Here is a 27,588-nt window from a genome sequence, read left to right on the forward strand (position 1 = left end):
TTCAAATCTGGCCTCGCCTGTGTGGAGTGTGGGGCATGTTCTCCCCCTGCCTGCGTGGGTTTTTCTCCGGGTACTCCGGTTTCCTCCTACACACCAAAAATATGCATGGCAGGTTAATTGAAGACTCCGTTGTCCGTAGGTGTGAATGTGACTAATGGTTGTTTGTTTATATGTGCCCTGCGATTGGCTGGTAACCAGTTCAAGGTGTACCCTGCCTCCTGCCCGCAGTTCGCTGGGATCGGCTGCAGCATACCCGCGACCCGAGTGAGGAGAAGCGGTGTAGAAAATGGATGGATGAATGGATCTTTAATTTCATCGCTGACGCCACGCGTTAAAAAAGACACACAATCTTTGGACTACAACAGCGCCTCTTGCTGGACATTCTGACGTATTACAGCACCTGTATTGTACTACCGCCGTGCTGCCTCCTGGTGGCGGCCGACGTCGTCCATTTGTCTGCAGTCAAAGATGGCGGTACGGAAGAAAGACGGCGGCCCGAATGTCAAATATTTCGAAGCGTCTGATACAGTCTCTCAGTTTGATAATGTGCGCGTCTGGCTGGGAAAGAATTACAAAAAGGTACTGGCAGCATGATTCGTAGACTTGCTTTTTTCACGCTGAAAACGTGGACACTGAGCGACGGGCTCACAAGGCAGTGACAAAGAGGAGGGAGGGTGCTCGGCATCCAGCTGCTCGCTTCACTCGGGTCAGGATACAAAAGGATGCTGAGCTCGTAGCGGCGCCAGATGTGGCTTTATCCTCGCGTGCTAGTGCATTGGGAATGACGAAAGAAGCGGCGCACGCGTCGGCTTCTGAGCGAGGGCTTCACGCTGGGACGCTAGCTAGCTAGGTAGCTAACCGGCTAACGGTCCAGGAGCACATCCAGATGTTGGCTGGATGGATGTGGTGCGCGCCAACTGGATGTCCACGCTGCTTGACTACAATTCACAAATAAAATCGTTGTTATTTGAACCATTCCAACCACATGCAACACCAGCCAAGTGCCTGAATCACCCTCAAGCCAAATCAGTTGTTACAATGCTTCAAAATCGAGATGCTGTGCCAAGGCGTTTGAGCATTTATTCGATATCCAGCTGAAGTTTCATGTATTACTACTCTTTGTCACAAATTCTCATTCATAATACAGAACACTAGTAAAGTATGAAGTAAAAGTTCAAATGACAAGCGCTGCTAGCAGTGAAGTGGGAGATGTTAACTAGTAGAATTTTATTATATTGCTAGTACTAGTAGCAGCGGCACGGTGAAAAAGTGGGTAGCACATTCACCTCACAGTTCTGAGGTTCCTGGCTCAAATCCAGCCTCCCTGTGTGGAGTTTGCATGTCCTCCCAGGTGTCAAAACTAGTGGCCCTGGGGCCAGAGCTGGCCTGCCACATCATTTTCTTTTGCCCGCAAAAGCAAATGATGTGCGTCAATTTCATGTTTCTTGTGAAAATATCAAAATTGCATATCGTGTTCACTTGCAATAACGTTGAGACACTCACTGCAAGCATTTTTTTGTTACCAATCCCCCTTTTAAACGAAATTTAGTAATAGTTGGAAAACATGCTTTTATTGGCTTCTGATTTCAAAACTAGTTATCCATCAATTTGTATGTGTTCACAGTCACAGGGCCCTCTGAGGGAAGTCATAACTATGAAGTGGCCCATGACAAAAATGAGTTTGACACCCCTGCTCTAAATTGTCTGTAGGTGTGAATGCGACTTTGAGTGGTTGTTTGTTTGTTTCTGCCCTGCGATTGGCTGGCGACCACTTCTGGGTGTACTCCACATCAGCCTTCAGAAATCAATTTAAAACTCTGTAAACTTCAGGGAACTTTTTATTGATTAGAATTTTCAGTTAACTTTATAAGCGATGCTGCTGACCCTGAGAACTCCCTGTACTTTTTGTTTTTGTTTTCATTGAAAACAAAGATAAATGAAAGATTAGCAGTTCAACATTCATATGGAAATTCTGCAAAGCTGGGATCTCTGTGCACTTTTTGTTAAGTTTGAAACAAATCTGCCTATTCTCTAAGATTTAAATAAATAAATAAATAAACTTTAACATGTTGCAAATCTGAAAAGATGTTTAGTAAACATACGATTAACGGCATTTAAATTAAGTCTTGGAGTTTGTATTATTCAACATTTTGACACCAATAGTTTCCCTTTTACTGCAAATGAATATCACTTCCAAATATCAGTTATCAGCCTCCTTGACTAATGATAATTGGTATCGGCCGTGAAAAAAACATTAGTCTATCACAACAGGGACCAAGGACTGGCGCAGAGAGTGAAAATCTGCATGTTATTGACATGCCCCAAAAAGGTTTCTAATTGCCTATAGATGCCACAAAATGGTGGCAGAGGACTCATTTCACCTAAATAAAATTTCTCAACTCACTTCCAGAAAAAACAGCAAATAACCGAGGTTATAAATAACCGAGGTTATTGGTTCCCAAAATGTGTCTTTGAATGAGTTATTTCGCGAATGCCGAAATGGGAATATGTGGGGGTTTACTTTATGTTGCTAGTGAGGTAAAACTGCACTAGTTGACATCTGAATCAGAATGCTTTTTATTTGCCAAGTATGTTAAAAACACACAAGGAATTTGTCTCCGGTAGTTGGAGCCGCTTTGGTACGGCAATAGACAGCCATTTTGACAAAAAAAATACTTTTGAGACATAAAAACACACTACGGAGGGTCACTTAGCAATAAAAGGTTACCGGTAATGTGGTAAAGGTGATAAAATTACAGTTTTGTGAATGAGGCAGAGTCCTCTAGCAATTTAATGGCAAGAGGTAAGAAGGTGTTGGAATGTCTGCTGGTTTTAGTTTGCATTGATCAATAGAACCTGCCTGAGGGAAGGAGCTGGAAGAGGTGGTGACCAGGATGTGGAGACTCCAAGATGATTTTGCACGCTCTTGTCTGAGTTCTGTCAGCGTGCAAGTCCTCAAGGCTGGGTAGCAAGGTACCGACGATTTTTCCAGCAGTCCTGATTGTCTGTTGCAGTCGGAGTTTGTCCTTTTTTGTGGCAGCACAAAACCAGACTGTGATGGATGAACACAGGACTGATTCGATGACTGTTGTATAGAACTGCCTCAACAGCTCCTGTGGCAGGCCGTGCTTCCTCAGAAGCCACAGGAAGTATATCCTCTGCTGGGCCTTTTTGAGGATGGAATTGATGTTGGTTTCCCAGTTCAGGTCCTGAGAGACTGTAATTCCCAGGAACTTGAAAGTCTTGACGGTTGACAAGGCAGTTGGACAGCGTGAGGGGCACCCGTGGCGAAGGATGCCTTCTGAAGTCCACGATCATCTCCACAGTCTTGAGCGTGTTCAGCTCCAAGTTTTGTCGGCCGCACCAAGGCTCCAACCGCTCCACTTCCTGTCGATACGCCGACTTGTCATCGTCTTTGATGAGGCCAATGACTATTACTACTAGTAGTACTAGTGAAGCACAAAATGTTAACTAGTAGAATTCTATAATGTAACGAGTAGTACTAGTAGCACGTGGTCTAGAAATCCAACCAGTGTCCAACCAAATCTAAATCCAATCCAAAGAGCATAGTACAGGGACCTTAACCGAGATATTATTGAATAAATGCTCAGAAGACTTGCCATAAGCTGCTGGGCAAGCACGCTGTCAGATTTTCAGCAGCCTCAAATGAAATATGTTTCTTCTTTTCAGTACATCCAAGCAGAGCCCCCAACCAACAAGTCTCTGTCCAGTCTTGTTGTCCAGTTGCTCCAATTCCAAGAGGAAGTGTTCGGCCGACATGTCAGCAACCCCCCGCTCACCAAGCTGACTGTATGCCACATGCTCTATAAACGTGTAACTAAACCGTAACGGCCTTTTATTCATAACAATTGTAATATTTGTCCCCAGATGAAATCTTTTCTGGACTTCAAGGCTGGAGGTGCTCTTTGCCACATCTTGGCGGCTGCCTACAAGTTCAAGAGTGACCAAGGATGGTAAGACTTTCTTTCTAGCTGGTGTCACTACAGTATACAGTGAATCCCGTTTATCGCGGAGAATACGTTCTAGACTTACCTGCAATAGGTGAAAATCCATGATATATCTATTTTTTTACATAGTTTTACACCCCCCACCACACACACAAACACACACACTTTAAACACATTTCATCTTATTAGAACACTTGTTAAAGCAGACCTTTTAAAGTATTTCATAGCACCTGTCAAAAGCCCACTTTTGGTGGTGCTGAAGCACCCCTAAAATAAATCCAACCATCCCTAAAATTTAAGAGATCAAATCATTCTTTTTAACTGTATCTCATTTTTAACTACCTAGAAAAGTGTAAAACCCTACAGTGCTTTGTTGTAATGTTATATTTTAACAACAAAAATACAGCACCCCCCATTACCTCAGAAATGGTTTCTACTAGACTCTGAGCGCTCTAGCACAGTGTGCTGAGCAAAGAGATACAGGTATATGCTTCTTTCCAGTGTATACAGAGGTGCTGCTGTATCAAAATGTGTTCTCTTCTCCCAGGTATTAAGGTTACAATATGTTTATTTTATGATTCCAATCCATTGCTATTTTGTTGTGGCTCAGCATTTAAATAACCTTTATCAGATGTGACTTTCCCAAAAAGGGTTGTGCTTTTTCTCTGAAATGTGGGAATAAAATTGCATTAAAATTTACAAAAGATGATTTTTTTTCCTGATGGGCCAATAGCTCAGCACTCCTAAACCTCTGTTCTCAGAATCGCCCCTGGCGCCTATTCTTATCTCGCTCCAAATAAGAGGCAGAGCATGCTGGCTTCAAACTGTTTATTAGTCATTCCCAGTTGAACTTCACTTTAAAACTGACACATAAGACAAAAAAGATTTTAACCTTGTATATTTAAAACCTAAAATGTTCAAGCTAACATTATCTAATGAAACATCGCTAGCTTAATGCTAACATTTTATGCATTTTTTTTTTAAAATGCCATAAAGAGGCTAAAGGACATCAGCATAGATCTGTGATTCTTAAAGTGTGTAACGTACCGATGGTGGCATCCCTACAATCATCAAGAGATGTGAAAGAATCACTGAATTAAAGACAAGTAAAAATGTTAAAATGAAGCTAATAACTTTGCAAACAGCCTTTTTAAATGTTGTTTTTTTAAATCCAGTACAGCACTGTACTTTTTTTTTAATAACTTTTCATGTACAGAACACTTTTCAAGTACAGTATATTTTTTAAGTACAGTTCAGTTGTTTAACTTTTAAGTACAGACACATACAACTTAATTTAATCACTTAAGTACATTTTCTTTTTCAAAAACTTTTTTATACTTAAGTGCAGTTTTAATCTTGAAACTGTTCACAATGTTACTGTTGTTTACATTCATAAATATACTTTTTACTTTTAATGCAACCCCAATTCCAATGAAGTTGGGACGTTGTGTTAAACATAAATAAAAACAAATAATGATTTGCAAATCATGTTCAACCTATATTTAATTGAAAACACTACAAAGACAAGATATTTAACATTCAAACTGATACACTTTGTTTTTAGCAAATAATCATTCACTTAGAATTTTATGGCTGCAACATGTTCCCAAAAAGCTGGGACAGGGTCATGTTTAGCACTGTTACACATCACCTTTTCTTTTAACAACATTCAATAAACATTTGGGAACTGAGGACACTAATTGTTGAAGCTTTGGAGGTGGAATTCTTTCCCATTCTTGCTTGATGTACAGCTTCAGCTGTTCAACAGTCCGGGGTCTCCGTTGTTGTATTTTACGCTTCATAATGCACCACACATTTTCAATGTGAGACAGGTCTGGACTGCAGGCAGGCCAGTCGAGTACCCGCAGTCTTTTACTAGGAAGCCACGCTGTTGTAACACGTGCAGAATTCGGTTTGGCATTGTCTTGCTGAAATAAGCAGGGGCGTCCATGAAAAAGACGTGTCTTGCATATGTTTCTCCAAAACCTGTATGTACCTTTCAGCATTAATGGTGGCTGCACAGATGTGTAAGTTACCCATGCCATTGGCACTAACACAGCCCCATACCATCACAGATGCTGGCTTTTGAACATTGCGTCCATAACAGTCCGGATGGTTCTTTTCCTCTTTGGCCCTGAGGGGACGACGTCCACAATTTCCAAAAACAATTTGAAATGTGGACTCGTCGGACCACAGAACACTTTTCCACTTTGCATCAGTCCATCTTAGATGAGCTCGGGCCCAGAGAAGCCGGCGGCGTTTCTGGGTGTTGATAAATGGCATTTGCTTTGTATAGTAGAGTTTCAAGTTACACTTACGGATGTAGCGCCGAACTGTATTTACTGCCATTGGTTTTCTGAAGTGTTCCTGAGCCCATGTGGCGGTATCCTTGACACATTGATGTCGGTTTTTGATGCAGTGCAGCCTGAGGGATCGAAGGTCACAGGCATTCAATGTTGGTTTTCGGCTTTGCCGCTTACATGCAGTGATTTCTCCAGATTCTCTTAACCTTTTGATGATATTATGGACCGTAGATGATGAAATCCCTAAATTCCTTGCAATTGTACGTTGCGGAAAATGTTTCTTAAACTGTTCTACTATTTTCTCATGCACTTGTTCACAAAGAGGTGAACCTTCCCCCATCTTTGCTTGTGAATCCATCCATCCATCCATTTTCTCTGTTTGAAATGAGTCCGACTTACTGCCCGATATGCGGACCAAACTCTGACTCCGGTCGTACAGCGACCGAACAGCCCGTATCAGGGGGTTCTGTACCCCATACTCCCGAAGCACCCTCCACAGGACTCCCCGAGGAACACGGTCGAACGCCTTCTCCAAGTCCACAAAACACATGTAGACTGGTTGGGCGAACTCCCATGCACCCTCGAGGACCCTGCCGAGGGTGTAGAGCTGGTCCACTGTTCCATGGCCAGGACGAAAACCACACTGCTACTCCTGAATCTGAGATTCGACTTCCCGACTGACCCTCCTCTCCAGCACCCCTGAATAGACCTTACCAGGGAGGCTGAGCAGTGTGATCCCCCTGTAGTTGGAACACACCCTCCGGTCCCCCGGACCGAAAGGGGGACCACCACCCCAGTCTGCCAATCCAGAGGCACTGTCCCCGATGTCCATGCGATGTTGCAGAGGCGTGTCAACCAGGACAGCCCCACAACATCCAAAGCCTTTAGGAACTCCGGGCGAATCTCATCCACCCCCGGGGCCCTGCCACCGAGGAGCTTTTTAACTACCTCAGTGACCTCAAACCCAGAGATAGGAGAGCCCGCCTCAGAGAACCACACTCTGCTTCCTCATGGGAAGGCGTGTCGGTGGAATTGAGGAGGTCTTCGAAGTATTCTCCCCACCGACTCACAACGTCCCGAGTCGAGGTCAGCAGCGCCCCATCCCCACTATACACAGTGTTGTTGGTGCACTGCTTTCCTCTTCTGAGACGTCGGATGGTGGACCAGAATTTCCTCGAAGCCGTCCGGAAGTCTTTCTACATGGCCTCACCAAACTCCTCCCATGCCAGAGTTTTTGCTTCAGCGACCACCAGAGCTGCATTCCGCTTGGCCAGCCGGTACCCATCGGCTGCCTCAGGAGTCCCACAGGCCAAAAAGGCCCGATAGGACTCCTTCTTCAGCTTGACGGGATCCCTCACCGTTGGTGTCCACCAATGGGTTCGGGGATTGCCGCCACGACACGCACCGACCACCTTACAGCCACAGCTCCGATCGGCCGCCTCAGCAATGGAGGCGGGGAACAAGGTCCACTCGGACTCGATGTCCCCCGCCTCCCCCGGATCATGAGCAAAGTTCTGTCGGAGGTGGGAGTTGAAACTCCTTCTGACAGGGGATTCTGCCAGACGTTCCCAGCAGACCCTCACAATACGTTTGGGTCTGCCACGTCGGACCGGCATCTTCCCCCACCATCGGAGCCAACTCACCACCAGGTGGTGGTCATTTGACAGCTCCGCCCCTCTCTTCACCCGAGTGTCCAAGACATGCGGCCGCAAGTCCGATGAGACGACCACAAAGTCGATCATCGAACTGCGACCTAGGGTGTCCTGGTGCCAAGTGCACGTGTGGACACTCTTATGCTTGAACATGGTGTTCGTTAGGGACAATCCGTGACGAGCACAGAAGTCCAATAACAGAACACCGCCCGGGTTCTGATCACGGGGGCCGTTCCTCCCAATCACGCCCTTCCGGTTCTCACTGTCATTGCCCACGTGAGCATTGAAGTTCCCCAACAGAACAATGGAGTCCACAGTGGGAGCGCTCTCCAGCACCCCCTCCAAGGACTCCAAAAAGGGTGGGTACTCTGAACTGGTGTTTGGTGCATAGGCACAAACAACAGTCAGGACCCGTCCCCCCACCCAAAGATGGAGGGAGGCTACCCTCTCGTCCACCGGGGTGAACCCCAACGTACAGGCGCAGAGCCGGGGGGCAATAAATATACCCACACATGCTCGGCGCCTCTCACCGTGGGCAACTCCAGAGTGGAAGAGAGTCCAACCCCTCTCAAGAGGACTGGTACCAGAGCCCAAGCTGTGTGTGGAGGCGAGTCCGACTATATCTAGTCGGAACTTCTCGACCTCACACACCAGCTCGGGCTCCTTCCCTGCCAGAGAGGTGACATTCCACGTGCCTAGAGCCAGCTTCTGTAGCCGGGGATCGGATCGCCAAGGTCCCCGCCTTCGGCCACCGCCCAGCTCACACTGCACCCGACCCATATGGCCCCTCCCACAGGTGGTGAGCCCATGGGAAGGGGGACCCACGTTACCCTTTCTGGCTGTGCCCGGCCGGGCCCCATGGGTGCAAGGCCCGGCCACCAGGCGCTCGCCTTCGAGCCCCACCACCAGGCCTGGCTCCAGTGGGGGGCCCCGGTGACCCGCGTCCGGGCAACGGAAAACGAAGTCCATTGTTTGTCGTCATCATTAGGGTCTTTGAGCCAGTGCTTTGTCTGCTCCCTCACCTAGGACCTGTTTGTCATGGGTGACCCTGCCAGGGGCGTAAAGCCCCAGACAATTTAGCTCCTAGGATCACTGGGACACACAAACCCCTCCACCACGACAAGGTGACGGCTCAAGGAGGGGGTTGTTTGTGAATGACTGAGCAATTCAGGGAAGCTCCTTTTATACCCAATCATGGCACCCACCTGTTCCCAATTAGCCTGTTCACCTGTGGGATGTTCCAAACAGGTGTTTGATGAGCATTCCTCAACTTTCTCAGTCTTTTTTGCCACTTTTCCCAGCTTTTTTGCAACGTGTTGCAGCCATAAAATTCTAAGTTAATGATTATTTGCTAAAAAGAGAGAACATCACACCTTCAAACAACTGCTACTTTAACACACACAGAGCAACAATACATACAAACAGAGCACAGAGCAATACTCACAGGCAGGCATACAGGTTATTATATCTTCTTTGTGGGAACAATGAATATTAAAATGACAAAATGTACTGGGGTATACTGGGTTCATTGTCTATTTCACTTGGCGGTGCTGCTTATCATAACAGATTAGGCGTGAATATAATTGCGTCGCACATATGCATGTTGGCCATGGCGCAGTTTCGTGTGTAACTCCAGTCTAATTTCCTGGTAGGCGCAGGTTTGACTTCCAGAATCCATCCAGGATGGACCGAAACGTGGAGATGTTCATGACGATTGAAAAGTCCTTAGTGCAGGTGAGTCTGGCTATTTTGTATATTTTATAACACACAAACCTGCATTTCGAAATGTTTCCATAATTCACAAAACTTTGCTTACTTAACATTTATTGCCTTTTTTGGCACTGGAGGTTTATTGGTACCATCCTGAGTCATGCAAACAGAAATAATGAAGTTAATAATGATGTAAGCATATTTTGTACTTCAGAATAACTGCTTGAGTCGACCAGTCATCTACTTGAGTTCTGACATCGAGGCAAAACTGTTGGGGAAGCTGAAAGACATCATCAAGAGACATCAGGTGTGTTTTCAACCACATTGTTTATAAATCACTGTGCTGTGAGAGATTATTAGGTGTGTTGCTGGGAATGATCAAATTTAACTTACTTACCGTATTTTCTGGACTATAAGCCGTTACTTTTTTCCCGCGCTCTGAACCCTGCGGCCTCTGCAACGATGCGGCTAAAATATAGATAGTATATAAATGCTTAAAACATGACCGGTTCCCATAATGCACTACGGTTTGGGCATGCACAGATGCGTGCCAGCGTTTAGAAGAAGACGACGCTAGTTTTTGGCACACTCAACGCAAAATGCAGCACCACACGCACGACTGCAATTTGTTTTTATTTTTCACACCCTCATCATGGAAAGTAAAAGAAGAAAGGCGTATGATGCAGCTTTTAATTTGAAAGCCATTAAAGCGGAACTCCGAGGTGAATGGGAGGCTTGGATGACCAGCGGCGAGAAATCTTTCACAAAAACTGGCCGCATAAGAAGATCATCCTTTTCAGAGGTCTGCCAGTGGATCTTAAAAGCGTGGAGCAGTGTGAAAGAATCTACGATCACCAACAGATTTCGAAAGGCTGGACTGCTGCGTGAGGAGAACAGCACAACTTCAGCGATAACTGTGTCTCAAGATGAAAATGACATTGAAAGGAACACCGACAGAGAGACTGAAATGGTGTGTGACGGAGATGTTCTGAGGCTCTTCAACTACGACACTGAAGAAGACGACTTCAGTTGTTTCAGTGAACAGGAGGAGGATGAATAAAAACAATGACGTTTCTGTTATGTTTGAGCCGTTTTACTGCTGTGTTACAGGCACAGTTTGGAAAAAATTAAGGTATGTAAATAAACATTGACAAAATCTTTCTGTGTAAATATATAATTTCACAACGTATATATCCGTGGCGTATAGTCTGGTGCAGCTAGTATATGTAAAAAACCCAAAACATTTCTGCAAATTTAGTGGGCGCGGCTTGTATTCCGAAGTGCTCTATAGTCCGGAAAATATGTAGTAGTAATCTGAAAATTATTATTTGCTACAAATGTATCTTTGTTCATCTAGCTATGCCAGTGACATAGTGACTGGCAAATCAATTAAATGTTTTTTTTTACCAAATGCCAGAAGGCTCATAATTTACCTATGTATCCACTTTTTGATTGGTGGCCATGCCAGCGGTTGGGAGACCCTAATGCTACATTTGCATTACTCTTCAAAAATAGTTTGCTTTAAATAAGGCATTTATTAAGATTATTGCTACACTTTTCCTGATTTGTCTCGTTTTCTTTTACCTATTGACTTCTATGAATGAAATCTCATGCAGGGCTCAGTGACTGATGACAAAAGCTCCAGCTCCCATGTTGTTGTTCCGATTCCCAGCAGCTTGGAAGAAGGTAAGGCTTCAAATTCTTTGTAGGGAGGGGGCTGGCTCTGAATTTTTGTCTTTTATTAACATTTGGTCAACTGAGCGCACCCACAAAACTGAGCGCACCCACAAAAAACGTTTATTAGTGGTACTTAGTACACATATTGCTTCCTCCAACGTCACATCATGCATTCATTTACCCCAAGTTCACGTGCAGCAGCTCAATTGCCTTTTTCATCGCACACGGCTAAAAACAGACAAAAACATGATGCCCCTGGAATAGGGAAAATCCGCCATTAAGATGTAGTGGTCAAAGCTGGGGGGAAAAGGTCCTGGTTTATAGTCTTTTTGGTAATATCTCCTTTTTTTCCAGAGGAGTGGGTACGCCCTGTGATGAAGAAGGATAAGCAAGTACTCCTTCATTGGGGATATTTTCCTGACAGGTTTGTTCCCAGTTGGCGCTCCATTATATGCTCATTTTGGAGGGCAGAGGAAGCATGCGAAGCACCATTTTTAGTTATAGAGCATCTTCTTTGCCTTTCTCGATGAAGTTATGACACCTGGATCCCAGCTAGTGAGATTGAGGCCTCTGTGGAAGATGCCCCCAGCCAAGAGAAGCCAAGGAAGGTAGTTGTGTGCAAGAATTTTCCATACAAAACTTTTGAACTCTCACTTTGCCTTAAATCCTGGCTGCTGATGGCGTGATCTTGGTCTGCAGGTCCATGCAAAGTGGATTTTAGACTTGGACCAGTATAACGAGTGGATGAATGAGGAGGACTACGAAGTGGGAGAAGGCCACCCTAAGAGGAAGAGGATATCGGCCAAGACTCTTACGGACGAGGTGACCACTCCTGACGAGCGGAGAGACAAGAAGCCCGTCGGTGCCAAGAAGAGGAAGCGTTCACCGTCACCGTCTCCCACACCACCACCGCAGGAAAGCAAGAAGAAGAACGCTAAAAAAGGGTTGGTAACGGTTGCCATTGTTAATTGAAAAGTGTATAGCCATTACACTACATGTCAAATTAATTGTGTGTGACAGGCCGACAACCCCGTACACTAAATCCAAACGGGGCCAGAGGGAAGAGGAACAAGAGGATCTCAGTAAGGACTTGGATGACGCATCACCTGTTCCTGCATCTGAAGACGGAAATGCAGTCAAAACGAGTGCGCAGCATGCAATAAATTCGACATTCAATAATTGTCTGTTTTTCTCTTTGTATTTGTAAATATGCAAGCCAACTGATCACCCATTTGTCTTCTTTTTCTAGATAGCACCAAGAAAGACTCTGATTCAACACCAGTCAAGGGAGGAGCAGATATGGGTGAGGAAGAAACAGTAGGAATCTGTCTTAATTTGTCTTTGTTGGACAACCCAACATTCTGACTTTAGTTTTTTACCGTCTGTATGTGGTTGCTCTGTGATTTTAACAGATGAGCAAGAGGATGAGTCCATGGAAGTAACGGGAAAGGTAAGATGTTGTGTACAGAGGGAGCCATAACATGCTATGACATGTACAATCATTGGCCACAACATTAGGTACACCTGCATAATTTGATGAGATCCATATATAGGAGGTGTGTTCAAAAATTCTGATTCATAAATGTTCATTTTCAGTTTTGATTGACACTGTCAGAGTAGAAGAAAAACCTCTGGCGTTCCTATTATTTTTGCTCCTTACGTAAGTAACCAGAATTTTAGACACAACTCCCAGTATCTATCCATCCATCCATCCATTTTCTGAGCCGCTTCTCCTCACTAGGGTCGCGGGCGTGCTGGTGCCTATCCCAGCAATCATCGGGCTGGAGGCGGGGTAAACCCTGAACTGGTTGCCAGCCAATCACAGGGCACATACAAACAAACAACCATTCGCACTCACATTCACACCTACGGGCAATTTAGAGTCACCAATTAATGCATGTTTTTGGGATGTGGGAGGAAACCGGAGTGCCCGGAGAAAACCCACGCAGGCACGGGGAGAACATGCAAACTCCATACAGGCGGGGCCGGGGATTGAACCTCAGAACTGTAAGGCTGACGCTCTAACCAGTCGTCCACCGTGCCGCCCAGTGTCTATCCATTAATCTTCAATACTCCGTCAATGATTATTTCTGATTGTATTAAATCTTCTCATTAGATTGTGCAAATGTACATAATGTTGTGGCCTATGAGTGACTCTTGTACGTTCCCGCAGGAAGAGGAAGAGGGCTCCCCGAGTGTTAAGGGGGAACCGGTCAAAGGCTTGGACCTTCACGAGGACAACGTGACGGAACAGACGCATCACATCATCATACCAAGCTACGCTGCCTGGTTTGATTACAACAGGTAACAACAAACTCAAGATGTTCACATCACGGGATGCTTTTCTCCTTGGTATAAGCTCACCTACTAGTGGACATGACTCATTGTGTCATCATCCCCTCAGCGTTCATGCTATTGAGCGTAGAGCCCTTCCAGAGTTCTTCAATGGGAAGAATAAATCTAAAACCCCTGAGATGTAAGTACATTTGTATTTGCAAAATGTCTTTTAAATGGTTATAATTCTTGGAATGTGCATTGGGGCATCAAATCATGCATTGTACACTTAAAGTTACATCTCTCTGCTCCCACCAACCAACAGCTACCTGGCATACAGGAACTTCATGATTGACACTTACCGACTAAACCCTCAGGAGTACCTCACCTCCACCGCCTGCCGCAGGAACCTGGCTGGAGATGTATGCGCAATCATGAGGTATGTGAAGGGGTAGAAAATGTTTTTATCGCTACAGTATTTCCCACAATGGAGCCCTATTGTGAGTAATTGACATCCTCCTAAACGTTTTTTTTTTATAAATGATTATATCGTATTAATAGTTTAAACTGTAGATATACCACAAAATATGATCCATACTGCATTATCATTTCAAACTCATCTTACAACATTACCTTTAAAAATAGATGACTTACAGAAAAATGTGATCCATAGTCCATTATCATTTCAAACTCATTTTACAACATTACCTTTAAAAATAGATGGCTTACAGATGACTTTATCCATCCAGCCATCAATTTTCTTAACCGCCTATCCACATTAGGGTCGCGGGCGTGCTGGAACCTATCCTGCTATCTTCGGGCGGGAGGCAGGGTACACCCTGAACTGGTCGCCAGCCAATCGCAGGACACATAGAAACAAACAACCATTCACACTCACATTCACACCTACGGGCTGTTTAGAGTCGTCAATTAACCTACCGTGCATGTTTTTGTGATGTGGGAGGAAACCGGAGTGCCCAGAGAAAACTCACGCAGGCACGGGGAGAACATGCAAACTCCACAGGCGGGGCCGGGATTTGAACCCCGGTCCTCAGAACTGTGAGGCAGATGTGCTAACCAGATGTGCTAACCAGTAGTTCACCGTGCCGCCCCAGATGACTTTCTTTTTTTTTTAAATTGTGCCTGAAGTGTGCGTGGGGACATGCACATGCAGCGAAGACTCCTAACTTCCACTAACAATGCAGGCTAAAACATAACTCCTTTTTTACATACAAATCTTCACTTCAACATACTTCCTTGAGACCAATTCCTATTTAGACAGGGCTTTAGTATCATCTGTAGAGTTATAAAAATATATTTTTTAAAAACTAACACAAATAGGTGATTTAATGGGTAGGTGGAAGATTAGTATACTTATTAGATAAATTACAGCTGTGGGAAGTAGAGGCAACTGGCGACGGTATTTTGTCCTCTAGGTTGTGACAAAACTAATCAGAATCCAGGTGTACCAGGCCAGTACCATTAAGTACCGTTAATACAAAAAAGGCCATCATTTCATATTTAGATTAACTTCTTTAAAAACAATTGAAGCAATGCCATAGTGTGAATGTGGTACGTCTCCAACCTTAGGATCCAATGTCCTTCTCATTGAAATGAATTCATTCAGTTTGTCTTCCCTTGCAGAGTCCATGCATTCCTAGAGCAGTGGGGACTGATCAACTACCAGGTGGACTCTGAGAGCCGGCCCACCCCCATGGGCCCCCCACCCACTTCCCACTTCCATGTCCTGGCAGACACTCCATCCAGTCTTGTGCCCTTACAGCCCAAGACGTCCCAGGTCTGTACACATATGGAGAAACACACACACAAACACATTAGTATTATTTAACGTGTGTTGTTGTAGACTCCCACACCCCAGCAGATGTTGCCCTTCCCAGATAAAGTGAAGGATAAACCAGCAGACCTGCAGAACTTTGGCTTACGGACTGATATGTACAGCAAAAAGTTGGGCTCTTCGAAGGTAAACATCAAAATCAAGACAGATGTGATTTACAGTCAGTAGTTTGGACGTACCTTTCCAATTGATAACATGAGAAAGTGTCTTCAAACTTGTATTTGAGTCACCATATTTATTACGTAATGTATTTGGGCACAGAGCAAGAGTGCAGCAAACTCTATGAGGGATTGGACAGAGCAAGAAACACTACTACTACTTGAGGTACATCAGTCAGACACCACCAATCAACCCGGTTTCAAATTTCACAATATCACTACCAATTAGAGTAAAAAATACTTTGTATTTGAATTTCAATTTAAGCCCTTGCTGATTGCAGGGATTGGAGCTGTACAAGGACGACTGGAACAAGGTGTCAGAGCACGTCGGCAGCCGCACGCAGGACGAGTGTATCCTGCACTTCCTTCGCCTGCCCATAGAAGACCCCTATCTGGAGGAAAGCTACTCCTCCCTGGGACCACTGGCTTACCAGCCGGTGCCTTTCAGCCAAGCAGGAAACCCCGTAATGAGCACAGTGGCATTCCTTGCCTCCGTCGTGGACCCCCGCGTGGCCTCTGCAGCTGCGAAATCTGCTCTGGGTGAGATGTTGCTAATTTTCATTAATTTATGCCTTTAAACTAAATTATTCAATCACAAAAAAGTCAAAGCAAAATGTCCGCCCCGGGTGCACTTTCAATAGCTTTATTGAACAAACAACAACAAAATAAATATGTAATAAGCACTTTCATACGTGGGCTGCTACGGCTACAATTGACGCCCAGGCATTTAACAGGCAGACTGGCTAACAGCCAGCTGCAAACCTGAGCTCACAGCAGCCAACGCTACACTCTGATTCGCTGACTCCTGCATCACTTACCAGACCAGACACCATCTTTTAATGCAACACACTCAAAGTTACAGATGTTACATTGTCGAACGTGAGGAAGGTGGCACCAAGTCAGAATCAGAATCATCTTTACTTGCCAAGTACAGTGGGTATGGAAAGTATTCAGACCCCCTTAAATTTATATATTGCAGCCCTTTGCTGAAATATTTTAAGTTCATTTCCCCCCACATTAATGTACACACAGAGGCAACTGGCGACGGTATTTTGTCCTCTAGGTTGTGACAAAACTAATCAGAATCCAGGTGTACCAGGCCAGTACCCCCCACATTAATGTACACACATATTGACAGAAAAAAACAGAATGGTTGAAATTTTTGCAGATTTATTCAAAAGGAAAAACTGAAATATCACACAGCCATAAGTTTTCAGACCCTTTGCTCAGTATTTAGTAGAAGCACCCTTTTGAGCTAATACAGCCATGAATCTTTTTGGGAATGATGCAACGGGTTTTTTCACACCTGGATTGGGGGATCCTCTGCCATTCCTCCTTGCAGATACTCTCCAGTTCTGTCAGGTTGGATGGTAAACGTTTGTGGGCAGGCATTTTCAGGTCTTTCCAGAGATGCTCAATTGGGTTTAAGTCAGGGTTCTGGCTGGGCCATTCAAGAACAGTCACAGAGTTGTTCTTAAGCCAGTCCTTTGTTATTTTAGCTGTGTGCTTAGGGTCATTGTCTTGTTGGAAGGTGAACCCAGTCTGAGGTCCTGAGCACTATGGAGAAGGTTATCGTCCAGGATATCCCTGTACTTGGCCACATTCATCTTTACTTCGATTGTCCTGTCCCTGCAGCTGAAAAACACCCCCACAGCATGATGCTGCCACCACCACGCTTCACTGCTGGAACTGTATTGGACAGATGAACAGTGCGGTTTTCTCCACACATGACACTTAGAATTAAGGCCAACAATTTCTATCTTGGTCTCATTAGACCAAGATAGAGAGAATCTTATTTCTCACCATTTTGGAGTCCGTCAGGTGTTTTTTTAGAAAACTCCATGCAGGCTTTCATGTGTCTTGCACTGAGGAGAGGCTTCTGTCGGCCACTCTGCCATAAAACCCCGACTGGTGGAGGGCTCCATCTCCCGACTGCATCTCTGGAGCTCATCCACAGTGATCTTTGGTTCTTACCTCTCTCACCAAGGCTCTTCTCCCCCAATTGCTCAGTTTGGCCAGACGGCCAGTTCTAGGAAGGGTTCTGATCGTTCCAAATGTCTTCCATATAAGACTGCTGAGGCAGTTCTACACAGCGGTCATCGAATCAGTCCTGTGTTCTTCCATCACAGTCTGGTTTGGTGCTGCTACAATAAAGGACAAACTCCGACTGCAACGGACAATCAAAACTGCTGAAAGGATTGTCGGTACCTCCCTATCCACCCTCGAGGACTTGCACGCTGCCAGAACTAAGATAAGAGCGTGCAAAATCCTCTCGGACCCTCCAAATCCCGGTCACCAGCTCTTCCAACTCCTTCCCTCAGGTAGGCGCTACCGATCAATGCAAACTAGAACTAGCAGACATTCCAACAGCTTCTTCCCTCTTGTAATCAACTTCTTAAACACCTAACCTACAATTCCATTGCAACATGCTGGCAATTTTTTTGTCTTGAGTTTGTGGTCACATTTCTGTCAGGCCAATTATATATTACTCGTGCACTCACAGTAGTAGTCTTGCCACGCTGCACTATTTGCATATCTGTTGTTGACCAATACTGGCCACTCATGCCAGAGTAGCATCTGATCCATTTGCACACTGACTGAGGAGTATCTGCAACATTTGCACAATCAAGATTGTCCCAGATTATCGCACTACTCGCTTGAAGTCTCGGCGCCCTTTGCACAATGGTCAATGCATCGAACTATTGCAATATTAGTCATTCGAACTGCTCTAAGTGCTCGAGGACTCTGCATCTTTTTGCACAATTGTCAAAAAAAATAAAATGTACTGGCATTTCCAGATAACTAGCAACCCTTCATTGCTCAGTGACTGTTTTTTTTTCATCAATGTCTTTATGTCTCAAAAGTGTTCTCTGTCAATTGACTGTCTGTTGTCGTACTAGAGTGGCTCCAATTACCGGAGACAAATTCCTTGTGTGTTTTTTGGACATACTTGGCAAATAAAGAGGATTCTGATTCTGATTATGGTGGCCACTGTGCTCTTAGGAACCTTAAGTGCAGCAGAATTTTTTTTGTAACCTTGGCCAGATCTGTGCCTTGCCTCAATTCGGTCTCTGAGCTCTTCAGGCAGTTCCTTTGACCTCATGATGCTCATTTGCTATGACATGCACTGTGAGCTGTAAGGTCTTATATAGACAGGGGTGTGGCTTTCCTCATCAAGTCCAATCAGTATAATCAAACACAGCTGGTCTCCAATGAAGGATGATCAGAAGAAATGGACAGTATATGAGTGTCACAGTAAACGGTCTGAATACATATGGCTGTGTGATATTTCAGTTTTTCTTTTTTAATAAATCAGCAAAAATTTCAACAATTCAGTTGAAAAAACACAAAAGGAATTAAGGTTTCTTTATACTCGTGTGGACGGCGACTGCGCTGACATCACTGCGGCTGTCTCGCGCGTTGTTTGCCTTTATACTCGAGCGCAACCCACGTGCGCGGTTTTGAAAATGTACTGCAGTTCACCTCCAAGTCAGGGGTGTCGCTACGGCTGGTAATGGCTCGGACACCACGGGGTGGAGTTTCCTCGGCATTTTTTGGGCCATTTCCGGTAGCCGTTTTTACTTTCCTTTCAGTAACAAGGAACAAAGCAACAACAATGGCGACCATGGAACAATGTCTGCTAGAACAAATGGACCTATATGACCAGATGATACGTTTAATAATGCTGCAAAATCGATCGAGAAGGCGGCGGCGTAGATGGTACGTAGAACCAAGGGGCACGCTGAATACATCATCACAGCATTTGACTAAAATGGACCAATCACGAGAGATGATGTCCGCAGCGTTTGACGCGCAGCAACAATTTTTTCCGTGTGCGCGTTAAGCTACGCAGAGGGGCCGCACGGGCAAATTCGTCGGTCACGTGATGCAATGCGGGCGTTGCCCAGGAGTATAAAGAGGCCTTTAGGGGGCTCTAGTACGACAACAGATAAAAAATATTTTTGAGACACCAATAATACCTGCAGCTCACATGTACATTTTGTTGTTTCATAATGGAAAATTAGTTTTTAAACGATTAATCGGTAGTATAATTGGCAGACTTTTTTAAAGTAAAATTAATAGCTGCAGCCCTAAGCAGTAAGTTAACCTCTCCTCTTCGTTCCTTCTCAGAGGAGTTTTCTCGTATGAAAGAGGAAGTTCCTGCGGCCCTAGTTGAGGCTCACGTGCGGCGGGTGGAGGAGGCGGCGAGGGTCAGTGGGCGACAGGACCCTCTATATGGCCTAGAAGGTAGCGGCATCGCTGGTACTGGCCTGGAGGAAGGCGAGAGACCGGGTAGGGCTGACACGTGCAGTTACAACACAATAATGAAACAAGGAAATTCTAAAAATGTAATGGCGGTCTCAATGGTATTCGTCTCAGATGAAAACAATGATGAAAGTAAGAGTGACAGCCAGTCCAATGAGGAGAAGAAGGATGCCAAGGTAGGAAGCGTTTTTCTCATGCTTGTTTTGCCAAGTGAAGGCTGGTAGACTCACACTCTCCGCTCACTTCCCCATAGGACTGCAAAGATGGCGCAAGCGAGGAAGAAGAGAAGGTTGCAGAGAATGGGAAGAAAGAAGAGGAAAGAGGAAGAGAAGCTGAAGGCGAGAGGGAGGCGGAAAAAGCCGAGTCTGAAATGGGTAGGAAAACGCCACAGGGCGCCATAAAGGCCAGAAAATAAGCATTACCTCTCACACTCACCAAAAAAAACCTCAAACATATATCCACTCAAATGCAAAAAACTTAACACTCACCAAAAAAAAAAAAAAAAAAAACACACACACTTACAAAACTTTTACACACTGAAAACCTCTCACACACACCAAAAACACTATCACTCCCAAGTTCTTACATGAACTAAAAACGCCATAAAACACTCACCAAAACTTCTTACGCACACCATAATCACCAAAAAAACTTCCTCTCTCTCTCTCTCTCTCACGCACACACACACACACACATAAACAGCCCTGTCACACACCAACAACTCATACACAACAAAAAACACACAAAAAATCTCTCACACACCAAAACACCTCACTCATACAAAAGCCTAAAAGCCTCTTACACACATCTAACGTTATCTTGTCCACCTAAAACTCTTTATCAAAACAAACAAAAACCTCACACAGGAAAGAAGTTATGTTTTTCCTGTGTGAGATTTTTGTCTGAGACAAAAAAGGTCTCAAACAAGAAAAAAAAAGATAGCTTTTTTTTCTCTGTGTGGTTTTTCGTTTAAGCAAGAGGGTTTAGAGTGAGTAAGACAACATTTTAGATGTGTTTAAGAGGTTTTTCTTAGGGAGTGAGAGTTTTTGTGTGTGTGATAAGTAAATGTTATTTCAGGCCTAAACAGCACTAGATAAAAGGGTTTTCTGTCACATGCAGGAAAAATCGGGTTGTCATCAAAGGTGAAAAGCTTTTTTTTCACTCTCAGGTGACGGCGTGAAGGAAAAGGATGGAAAAAGAGGTGAGGAAGGGCATAGAGAAGGTGAGAGTGAAGGAGAAAAGAAGGCCAAGGTCGAGCGGGATGTGGGTGAGGGCAACCTTGCCACTGCTGCTGCGTCTGCGCTCGCTGCAGCAGCCGTCAAAGCTAAGGTAAAGTAAAGGGCACAAAATCATAGGACTCAAGTGTAGCATCCACTTTGTATCTGACTGTAGTTGCCGTTTATGTCATTACCAGCACTTGGCTGCCGTGGAGGAGAGGAAGATCAAATCTCTGGTGGCACTCCTGGTGGAGACTCAAATGAAGAAACTAGAGATCAAATTGCGACACTTTGAGGAACTGGAAACCATCATGGACAGAGAGAGGGAGGCTGTGAGTGGTGGCTTGTTGGAAGAAGTGTTGTTTTCTAAGACAACAGTTGTAAGCGTTGCACGTTCTTGTCTGTCTCCTCGGTTCCAGCTAGAGTACCAGCGACAGCAGCTTCTGGCCGACCGTCAGTCGTTCCACATGGAGCAGCTCAAGTACGCCGAGATGAGAGCTCGCCAGCAGCACTTCCAGCAGATCCAGCATCAGCAGCACAGCCAAGCCGGGGGTCCTCATCCCCCCCAGACCGCTTTGGGCTCCCAAGGCTCGGCCTCGGGCCAGCAATCCGCCAGCACGCCGGCGCCGCAGCCATCCCCCAGCGCCACGGGGCCGGGTCCGGAGTCTCAACCGCCTCCGGGTGCCCACACGTCACCCCCGTGTCCCCCAGGCCAGACCGTGTCTGGCCACTCCAGCTCCAGCAGTGCCCCTGCACTCCACGGTCAGTGAGAAGCAAAATTGCATTTTTTTTTTTTTTTCAAAGGATTAATTACAAAATTAATCCTTTGAATGGAGCTCCGTGCTATTCTGTTCTAATTCATCATAGCTATGTGACTACAGTCAATCCAATGTTTTTTTCCTGTTCCCATCACACCACTCACAGAATCCAACACTCCTGTACCAGCCGAAACAGTCCATCCCTCTGCTTCAGTTCCACCTTCACAGTGAGAGATGAAGAATTGCCTGATGAATGACACTGACCACTTTCAATACGGCCGCTAGTATCTCAAAAAAAAAAAAAAAAAACATTTTCAGTTTTCTTGTCGAACAGACAATTGATGTGAGGGACAAAATTAAAAAAGGAGACCAACACTTGACAAGAATGATAAATTCAGATGAATAATTTACTGTTGGTTGTCACACTACATGATTTTACATTTCTGGAGAACTATGAGGGTCTTAACGTTTGTGCTGGAGGAAGAGAAGAGTCATCTTGTGGCTTTTATTTTCTACACCAGTCCATAGCAGCTAATTCAGTCTCAAGTCTTATGGATGACTCCCGAGTTCCCCCTTTGGTACTAATTGACATATACAGTATGTAAGAAAAAAAATGCACTTTTAATCTTTCCTTGGGTCTCATTTTAAGACTTGAAGCATCCATGAAATTGAACTTAAGCACTTATATAACTCTTTTGCTGTCTTAAATACCTTTTCATATTAAAGAATTGATTGGAACTCTCCTCTCAATTAGGTGGACACTGATGGACACATTTTCATAAATATGTTACATGAACATTGTCTGGATGCCATTTGAAACAATGTACTGTATAGGGGATATTCTGTTACAATTCCCATGTATTAGTATGAGAACTGATTGCAAATACTGACAATGTGTCCTCCAGTACTTCCTGGAGACAAGAAAAACATTTACCTTTTCAAGTACTTTAATAATAACGTTCCAGCACTTGGAGAGTAAAAATTATATACCGAGGAACTTGAGATGGTGTGAGGAATGTAGTGCTGTCTGAAAGGAATGACAGAAGCAGCAACTGCAAATTTTGTCATCATTTGTGTCTATTGCTAAACCAAAACGTTTTTTTTTAAATCATGTTATCTCACACTTATTCAGTGAGTTTTAATTGTTGTTGTATGGGAAATGAAGAGGATTGGCCGGTTCATTTGAAGTTACATAATGAAGAAGAAAAACAAAAGGCAAAGGAAAATTGTCCTTTGGTATCGGCAATAATATCCTCACTTTTTATCCTATCAATTTTTATATTTTATAGTCTGTTTTTCCATCATCTTTCTTTGATATCAACATTGTAACGGAATATTGTTAACTTTGTAACCTCTAGATACCCTTTGTGTGATTGTCAGAATGTGTGTAAAGGCATACCTTGAAGATCTGGTGACTTTCTTACTACCATGCAGTTTTATTTCCAGTGCCATTCTCTCTCTGTGTGTGTGTGTGTGTGTGTGTGTGTGTGTGTGTGTGTGTGTCGGCTGTGTGTCATGAAGTATAACCCTGTCAACAGGTGAACTTGTATGTTTTGTCAGTATTTCACAGCTCACCTGAGCTGTGAGTAAAGTTACCGACATCTGTGTTATGAGTACATTACATGGACTTTGTGAAAGGAAATACCGCTTTTATGCGTGTGTTCAGTTCCTGTCTGTTTACACTCTGCTGAAGGAAGCAGCTCTTGCATTGGTTATTACAAGATGTCCATATGTCCTCAGTAACTCATCAATTTAATGTGTGCTCAATCTGGCAGTTTGGATCTCAAAATCTGAAGAGGTTTTAATTACATAATGTTGAGGAAAAAAAATAAAAGAATGTAAAAAGCATTGTGTATGCAGTTATTTTTGTGTGCACTGAGCAAGAACGCACCACCATGCAAAATGAACGACCATATTTATGTTAAATTATATTGAGCTTATCAGCTTTCTAAATCACAGTTTTCTGTTGCATTTTTGAGACGACTTGGCACCAGGACAGTTTGATGATCAACTTTGTGGTCGTGTCATCGGACTTGTGGCCGCATGTCTTGGATACTCGGGTTAAGAGAGGAGCGGAGCTGTCAACTGATCAGCAAGAAGATGCCGGTCCGACCTGCAGGCCCAAATGTATTGTGAGCGTCTAGATGCTGGGAACGTCTGGCAGAATCCCGTCAGAAGGAGTTTCAACTCCCACCTCCGGCAGAGCTTCACCTACGTACTTGGGGAGGCGGGGGACATTTCATCCTCGGAGCTCTCATTTACCGATCGAGCTTTGTTCCTACCCTCACTATGGTCACGAGCTGTGAGTCGGAATACAAGCGGTCATAATGTGTTTCCTCCGCAGGGTGTCCGGGCTCTCCCGTAGAGATAGGGCGAGAAACTCAGTCATCCAGGAGGGGCTCAGATTACAGCCGCTGCTCCTCTACATTGAGAGGAGGCAGATGAAGTGGCTCGTGCATCTGACTCAGATGCCTCCTGGACAACTCCCCGGTGTGGTGTTCCGGGCCTGTCCCACCCCGCGGGAGGAGACCCCGGGGACGACCCAGCACACGGTGGAGAGACTATGTCTCCCGGCTACTGCGAATTCCTCGGGATCCCCCCGGAAGAGCTGGATGAAGTGGCTGAGGAGAGAAAAGGAAGTTATTTTATTGTGGCTGAATTTGCATTAGTTCATGTTATTATATATCCCAAAAATATTGTTTTAAACTGATATGGTTGGACAATATTTGGATTTGCATATCTTATTTTATATTTGTCTTTGACGTTGATGCGCTATTTAAAAAAAAAACTAAACATAAATTACTTGTTACTCAAGTACTTGCCTCCCACCCCCTGAGTGTCTACTCTTACTGCCACTATTTTTAACTTTTAATTCAGTTATATTATTTTACAGTAACAGTACTCTTTGGTAAAAATGTTGGCTACTCTCCCAGCTCTGGTCCCAACACATGGTAAAAGATGAGATATTATGTGCGGGTGCCGATCTTCAGTATGTTGTTTCTAGAGTTTAACTCTCCCTAGTGGATAAAAGGCTTAACACATTTACTTCCGCAAGACGCTCACAAGTCGCTGCTGATTGGCTTGAACGCAAATGAGGTAAAGCTCCACACACTTGCTGCTGAGCAGCACTCACTTAATCTCAGGTGTGCGCGTGTGACGCTCATTTCTAATCATTGTGGCTTGGCTTCGGTTTCTTGTTGAGGCATTTTCTACAAGGTAACCACTCTTTTTTTTTTTTTTTTTGAAATGTATATATTTTTAAAATAATGTAATGTATATGATGGTACTTTTTGAAAATGTAAATGTTTAATGAGTTGGACCGTGGGTCTGTGTCACCAGGGAAAGGAATTTAATCCAATTTTAAGAAATTGAAATGCTACTGAGCAAGAAGAAAATTTAAAGAATTGAGCGTTTCTGTTCAACTTAATTTTGTTTTGGCAGACTTATGCATAACTCTCTTCCAATACAAATCAATCTTCGGGCGAGAGGCGGGGTACACCCTGAACTGGTCGCCAGCCAATCGCAGGGCACATAAACAAACAAACATTATGGGGAATTTAGAGTCTTCAATTAACCTCCCATGCATGTTTTTGGGATGTGGAAGGAAACCGCAGAAAACCCACACATGTAAACTCCACACAGGCGGGGCCGGATTTGAACCCGGCTCCTCAGAACTGTGAGGCGGACATGCTAACCATGTCGAGGCGGACATGCTAACCATGTCGCGGCGTCACTCCCTCGCTTGGTGGTGTCGTTGTGTGGGTCCACCACAGACTTGTTATACAAATATTTGACAGCGCATGCATCCCGTTAGTTACATACCCGCAATTCTTTGCGTTTCAACATATTACGGTAGCCTGAATAAGGCAAAATGCATAACACTTGAATATAAATAACGACACAGCTGCTCTGTAAATTGTGGCAATTAGGGAAGAGGCATTATTTGTAGTGTAGGCTAGTTAGCTAGCTAGCTGTACGCTGTAGTGTTTTGAAATTAACTCTCAATTGCACCTGATAACCGCTGATACGAACAAAGGCATTTATCTCTTGTAACATGGGGGACTTACTGTATGTGTAACCTCTAGATTCATCCAAGTGCACCACTGGGCCCTGTTTGAGCCACAACCCCCCCCAAAAAATCATAACTGAATAGGTGAAAAACAGTTCCACACAGTATCGCCACAATTGAGTACAACATAGTTATGTCTTTGTTTGCGGCAATTATGTATAATGTACTGTTTAGAAACACATTTCTGAATTCACTTGAGTGTCTCAAAGTATTGTGGCACATGGTGACACAATTCTTAAGGCAGTGAATGTGTATTCGCACAAATGCCCTGCTGTTGGACATGACTCAAAGCTACAAATGCATAAAAATTGCACTGTAATAAAGCTGCGCTGTTTTAAAACTCATGGCTCTCGGGCCTAAATTTTTAGCTTTGCTTTAGCATTGAATGTCAATTAACAGTGCCAACATTTTATAAAAACCCAAGGCATTGTGTGGTTGAGCATTTTTTTTTTCTTTTTTTCAGTTGACTAAAGTGAGGTGTTGATGTACAGCTGTCTTCTTTATAGCATTAATGGCAGCTGTGAACAGACCCCCAACGGCTCGACCACAAACAAACGGGGGCCTACGCTTTCGTGCCACTAGTGGTGTGCCAAACACAGGACAAAAGGACCCAGGACCACAAGGCGCAAGCCAAGATCCAGGACCAGCGCCCCTTCCCCACATGTCTACACGACCAGTTTTCTATGTCCCTACTCCGCCTCCACCTCCTTTTCTCCACTACCAGTGGCCCATGCCCTTCCCTTATAACCCCTTTGCTGGGTTCCCAGGCATGGGTGAGTAATAAAAGGCTTCCATTCTTTTATTTGTATATATTTTTTTTTAATTAATACATGTACTTTATACACTACTCACATAAAGTTAGATATTTGGCGTTCAGGTGAAATTTCAGGATGACCCTAAAATACACTCAAAACATTGGGTGAACTTAATTTCACCCTTTCATTATTTCAGTGCTTTTTGAACAACTTGCTGTTATCTAACAAGGAGCTGAATAGCAAAATTCATGTATTGACCCATAAATTTCCTGTTTCAATTAGAATTGGTATTTAATAAACATTACTCTTAATCATATTGGTCACATTTTGAATTGAACTTGTACTATATGGTACATATTGTCGCTGTTGGGTAGAAACCTTGCGTCGAATTTGTTCGGTTACAATGTAAATTGATACTATTGGTTAGTCCCCACTTTTTTTTTTAAACAAATTAACCAGTCTCATGTTAAATACTTGAACTTTATATATGTAATAACTGTTTTAAAAAATTTTTTAAATTTCCTGTAAAATAATGGTTTTGGAGATGCAAGAATTTAACCTGAGAGCAATTGGATGAATTGTGGTTGTCGGTTCTCTCAACAGTTTCATACTGTTAACGTTTGCTTGTTTTGACTTGTCCATCAAATTAAAAACAATTGATTTGTAAAACTGGTATATTTGTCCATGATGATCTCGTTTAGAAAAAAATTACTATTTGAACATCTTTTTCCATCTCTCAGGCTATGGTATGGTCATGCCCCAATTCCCTCCTCCCCCCTACATGGAGGCACCAGCGTACTTCATGCCCCACCCACACGTTCAACCGCTTGACTACAGATGCTTTCTACACCCCCGGTTCAATGCTCAAGGCCCACTGTACCAGAATCCAAACCAGACCAAAAAAGTTCCCCCCCGTCATACTTTCC

General features: G+C 44.1%; 1 protein-coding gene across 4 annotated transcripts; it reads left to right on the forward strand.

The window, feature by feature from the left end:
* The first annotated feature begins 452 nt into the window (after window positions 1–452).
* Window positions 453–23,686, forward strand: smarcc2 (SWI/SNF related, matrix associated, actin dependent regulator of chromatin, subfamily c, member 2). Of its 4 annotated transcripts, none has more exons than XM_061688030.1 (27): window positions 453–579; window positions 3,691–3,810; window positions 3,889–3,974; window positions 9,576–9,657; window positions 9,848–9,940; window positions 11,250–11,319; window positions 11,665–11,734; window positions 11,843–11,918; window positions 12,010–12,254; window positions 12,331–12,455; window positions 12,560–12,613; window positions 12,723–12,760; window positions 13,484–13,614; window positions 13,715–13,786; window positions 13,910–14,023; window positions 15,229–15,382; window positions 15,449–15,565; window positions 15,701–15,763; window positions 15,879–16,137; window positions 17,727–17,918; window positions 19,729–19,890; window positions 19,978–20,039; window positions 20,117–20,237; window positions 21,032–21,192; window positions 21,278–21,412; window positions 21,500–21,842; window positions 22,005–23,686. In XM_061688030.1, exons 1-27 carry the CDS (start codon window positions 469–471, stop codon window positions 22,067–22,069), a joined length of 3,321 nt encoding a protein of 1,106 aa, XP_061544014.1. In that variant the 5' UTR covers window positions 453–468; the 3' UTR covers window positions 22,070–23,686. The 4 variants fall into 4 exon arrangements, with proteins under 4 accessions (XP_061544014.1, XP_061544015.1, XP_061544017.1 ...); XM_061688031.1 differs by having other exon boundaries at window positions 9,582–9,657; XM_061688033.1 differs by lacking the exon at window positions 17,727–17,918.
* Window positions 23,687–27,588: the final 3,902 nt, after the last annotated feature.

The sequence above is a fragment of the Phycodurus eques genome, chromosome 10, assembly GCF_024500275.1.
Source record: "Phycodurus eques isolate BA_2022a chromosome 10, UOR_Pequ_1.1, whole genome shotgun sequence".
In the NCBI taxonomy this organism is placed as follows: domain Eukaryota; kingdom Metazoa; phylum Chordata; class Actinopteri; order Syngnathiformes; family Syngnathidae; genus Phycodurus; species Phycodurus eques.